We start from the raw sequence: 5,045 nt of genomic DNA, 5'->3' as shown, positions 1-5,045 counted from the left end.
AATCATTATTAAAAAGGCCTTTAAATTAACTTTTCTGATCATGATATTTAAAGTTACCCGCCAATTAGTCTATATCTACAGTCTAGAGTCTATAAACAGGAGGTCGTTCTCGAGAAACTGTATTTTTTGATTTCATGATGGCCTTTACAACTTCTGCATGTGCAGTTTTTGTGTCAGGCCGACTAATTATTTAGAAAAAGACACTCTCACACCTCATGGAGTCTCTGTTATTTTGCACATGGACTTCTTTCCAGGACCAGGACGGATGTTGTTGACCACCTGCTGGACCAGCTGTTGGCTGGACACGCTTTCTTAGAAATTAACGTTGCGTAACCACATTTGAGGCCGGATCAGGTGAATGTGTCACTGGAGGGTTGCTACAGCAACGTTATTGAGGTGGACAGGAAGGAGGGGGGGAGGGAGGGAGGGAGGGAGGGAGGGAGACGTGACACAGCACAACAACCCTCTATAAGGGGACGAGATCAGTTGCACGGGACTCATGTGAGTCATTAAACTGAGTTGTAAGTTCCATGTTCAGACCTGTAACAGCCCATCTGTCGTAAAAATGGAAGTGAAACAAGTCAAGTCACGTATACAGAGCAGGTTTACAGCAAAACCACAGAGGGGGGCCCAAAGCAGATGCATGACGGGGATGGGGGAGGCCTTGGGATCGGGGTCAGACACCATTTGGGTGCCAAGTCCTGGATGAAAGCCATTGTGGACCAGGACTTAAAGGAGAATTCAGGCCAATTTTTGATCGCTATAAATATGTGAGTGCTGTCAATAGCTTGCAAATCATGGGTAAGGGTGGGGGGCAAATCATGGGTAAGGGTGGGGGGGTCTAGCTCACCCAGTATGCGCGGTGGCCCCATGTCGGCTAAGTCCTGCAGTGCTTCGAATCCAAACTGTGGCTCTTTGCTGCGTGCCATCCCCCCATCTGTACCACTTTCAGGTCTATCCACTGTTACTAAAATAAAGGGAAAAGCCCCCAAAAACAATCTTAAAAAGGATCGTGGAATCGTCCCTGATCCTGGACTCGTCCCTGATCCTGGACTCGTCCCTGATCCAGCTGAAGCTCTGCCACCTGTTGTTTTGGGGCACGGGTAACGGAGACTGAGAGGAGTAGTTGTGAGGAAGATGAGGGGAAGAACCGGGAAGTGATGTATTGTGGAGCTAGTCCATGCAAGCCTTTAAAACCAATTCTGTATTTCACTGGTAACTAATGCAGGAGATCCACAACAAGAGGGACGAGTTGTCCTTATCTTGTCCAGTGGCTCCATTTTGAACCAAAACCCAGAACCCAAAACCAGAACCCAAAACCCAGAACCAAACCAAAACCCAGCAAACTACAACAATCAAGCCGAGAGGTAACTGTTTCCAGGTCCGTGTGGGATGAAAACAGATGATCCTAAGATGATGAAATCCACTCTTCATAACACAACTGACTTGTTAAATGTCCACGAAACGGAGCCCCCAAAGCACATGTGTCAAACTCAAACCTAAGACCCCTCACAGGTTTTGATCCAGCCCGCATATGGCCTTCTGGTTCACAATCAACTTTGGTCCAACTAGTTTTTGTCGTTTAAAAAAAAAATGTTTTGTCCAAATTTTTGGTCACTTTTTCGTCCGTTTTTGCAGCTTTGTCCAAATTTTTGGTCACTTTTTCGTCTGTTTTTGCCGATTTGTCCAAATTTTTGGTCACTTTTTCGTCCGTTTTTGCCGCTTTGTCAAAACTTTGGTCACTTTTTCGTCACTTTTTGCCACTTTGTCCAAATTTTTGGTGACTTTTTTGTCTGTTTTTGCCGATTTGTCCAAATCTTTGGTCACTTTTTTTGACGTTTTTTAGCCGCTTTGTCCAAAGTTTTTGTCCCTTTTTCTGACCTTTTGGGTGATTTTTCAACTATTAATGGATGATGACCACTTTTGCTGGTGTTTTTAGGTCTTAATGTGGACCAAACTGTAAGTGAGAAGACTAAAACATGTTCTTGTTAGCATGCAAAAGGATCTCTCACTCACGAGAAACTCCTCAGAACGGCTTCCTAAAAAAACGACAGTGTCGTCCACACACTTAAAGATGATGTTTACTTTTAACCCATTTCACAATGTGAAGTGAAATATTCATTTAGCCACAGTCGTTAGCATCATGTTAGCATCATTTTGCTAGCCTTAGATCGGTTTCGGCTTACGTGAAAGTCTCTTGCGCTCATGAGAAGCCCGTGAATAAACTAATAATTCACCTTGTCCCTTCAGGGGCTCCGTACCAGAAAGACGCCAACAAAGCAAACAAAGCACTCTTATAACAACCCCTGGAAGATTTACATCTCCCTGATGAATCATGCCTGTTTAAAAGAATGCTTTCTAGCAGGAGCTTGTTAGTCTGGCAGCGATAAACTGCTCAGCTTCAGGAAATACATCAATAACGCTTCAGGATGACGCAACTGTGGGCGGGGCTTGATGAGAAGATCCCTGTATTTCCTTCTATCTTTTTTACACACTTGGCTGAGAGCGGTGATAAGAGATAGGGGGAGGGTTGGGTCAGGGAGACAAGCTGCTGCAGAAATTCATGAAAAATGTGGCTATTTACATGAAAATGTACATGGTGGGATGTGCCAAATAGGACTAAGTTTCTAATTGCATGACTTTAGCATCCTGAGCTATCGCCCATGTTCCTGTAGGGACTTGTAGTTTTCTGTTGTGACCTTTCAAGGTGTTTTAAGGTATTTTAAAACCCATATTACATCACTATGATACTGTCATATCCTTCAAATTTTAGCGACATTATACTGGTTGTTCACTAAGTGAAGAACCCATTTTTAAATGTTATTGACCCTCTAAGGTCTATGGGCATTTTCCACATATCTTTTTGAATATTTGCATATCAAAATGTCCAGAACAAACACAGCTGGCTGTATACTGACGTCCAAAATTGTTCCAGAGAAATGTGTAAAGAGATAATTTGGCCCTAAAGCTGAAATATTCCTCAAATGTCTTGTGAAAACAAACCTAAAATCAATTGTTTTGGTGCTTGAAAGGAGTTTACAAAAGTCTAGGGTTTGCAGAAGTAGCGTAATATATGGATAAAATAGTAAATACACGTCTCAAATTCAACTCATTACATGCAAGGCTATTCACGATCTGGCTCCTGATTACGTCACGTAACTTTTTCCTTTGACTATGAGTTGAACTCCAAAGATCTGAGACTTTTTCTACGTACACCAAAGACTCATTTCTCTCAAGTATTGTTAAAAAATCTGTCTAAATCTGCGTTAGTGAGCACTTCTCCTTTGCCGGGGTACTCCATCCACCTCACAGGTGTGGCATATAAAGATGCTGATTAGACAGCATGATATGGGTCGGGTTAGAGGGTATTTGGGGTATTTTATGGTGTTTTTTTTCTTCAACTATGCTTGATTTGTATTATCATTTTAGTAGTGCATTTGATGCATTTCCATACATTTCCCCCCCTTTATTTACATCCTATCTGGCACTTACACTGTCTAAAATAAGGGGTCAATGTTGCTCGAAATATGTGCTCTCGTGTCCTAATTTATGTCTCTTTTAATCAGGAAAAACACTAAAAATATATAATTATCATGAATATTACCATGATATGTTGTAACATGCTAATAGGACCAGTTTACAGTGATCTATATTTGCCCCCATGATGGCACTACAACTTATTTTAAGCCAATCCATGCTGTTCCACACTGTTTATAGTAAACCTGACATACATTATTATCTGTATTAGCAGCTTTAACAACATCACATAACTTTGTGAATAGACTCTCTCTGACTTATATCGAAAGGAAAACCATAGTTTTTTTTTTTTTTTCCAAGTTTAAGTGGAGTCTTAATTGCCATAAAGTGCTTCCAGGGTTTATCCATGCCAACCACATCAAATGCAGGGTTTTCCCAACATGGCACATAAATGATGTTTGAGCACCTTTTGCAGGGGCGGTCACGTGACTCCGCCCACTCAGTATTTAAACCCTCAATGTCACCAGGCGCTCAGATTCACACTGGAGAACTTGATCTTGACCAACTCGTTTGGATTGATAGGAGAAAAAAAACCTTAAAGTTATCATTCTGAGCCATAACTACCAAGAAGGTAAGACTTGTCTTTATTCATCAAATGTAAGAGTTTACAGAAGTATTTGGGATTGAGGTAGAAGTATTTGCAGAATGGATTGAGGTTTTCTTTTTCTAAACTTCTTTTCTGAATGTGGTGCATGGGTTTAATGGCTGTTACGGAAAGAAAAAAGCAGGATTAGTGATGCAGAATCCCCTGGGGATGATTTCAGTGCAGATAGCGTCTCACTTTGTCTAATTAAAAGCAAAAGCGCACGTTCACCGGCTCTCCAGCAAGTCCACTGACCATTTTATTCCCTCTGCTTTCCCCAAAGGTTTCCTCCACAACTCCAACATCCATTGCCAGACTTGGACATCAACCTTTTGGGAACATTACTATTCATTTTCTCTCCCACCCGTGGGGATTAAACCTTCGCCCGGTCCGTGAACGCACCCCTCCTTCCCGGAGAGGGTGTAAAGTTAAAGTTGCCCCCGGAGATGCAGTCCTTTCTCCCGCTTGCTGTGTATTGCATCAGCCTCGTCTCCCTTCAGCAGCTGCTGGCGATGCCGGCTGCAAGTCCCGACATCAACAGGTAGGACCCCCTCTGAATTACTACTTTTTACGCATCCTGCAAGGCGCCGCTCCGCGCTTCCCAATGGCTAAATACTCTTTAATAAGATAAAAAAGGCTTAAAAATGAACTTTTTTATCCACGAGCCAAATGGCTAGTTAATGTTAAAATGTTACCAGCCACTCAACAGGTTACCATGGCTTTTTTTGTCTGCTGGGTAAAGCAAATCTACCAGTAAATTACACTTTTTACCAGCATTTGGCTATTAGATGGTGCTAGTTTTAAACCTTGATAAAACCTAGCATAATTTAGCTAGCAAGCTTAGTACTTACCCGGGATTAATTAGCACTTTCTGGCCACTTTAACCTGCTTCATTGGGGGTTAAATCGTAGTGTTATATACATTA

General features: G+C 42.0%; 1 protein-coding gene across 1 annotated transcript in view; it reads left to right on the top strand.

Annotated features, from left to right (window-relative positions):
• The first annotated feature begins 4,002 nt into the window (after positions 1-4,002).
• adm2a (adrenomedullin 2a) overlaps positions 4,003-5,045 on the top strand; it is a 10,737-nt gene continuing 9,694 nt past the window's right edge. Inside the window, exons 1-2 of the mRNA XM_034865396.1 lie at positions 4,003-4,108; positions 4,404-4,661. Of these exons, the coding sequence (XP_034721287.1) occupies positions 4,567-4,661 (95 nt within the window). The 5' untranslated portion in view covers positions 4,003-4,108; positions 4,404-4,566. The remainder of the gene's footprint in view (positions 4,109-4,403; positions 4,662-5,045) is intronic.

The sequence above is a fragment of the Etheostoma cragini genome, unplaced genomic scaffold (genome assembly GCF_013103735.1).
Source record: "Etheostoma cragini isolate CJK2018 unplaced genomic scaffold, CSU_Ecrag_1.0 ScbMSFa_1523, whole genome shotgun sequence".
In the NCBI taxonomy this organism is placed as follows: domain Eukaryota; kingdom Metazoa; phylum Chordata; class Actinopteri; order Perciformes; family Percidae; genus Etheostoma; species Etheostoma cragini.
This window is presented reverse-complemented; position numbering and strand designations above follow the sequence as displayed.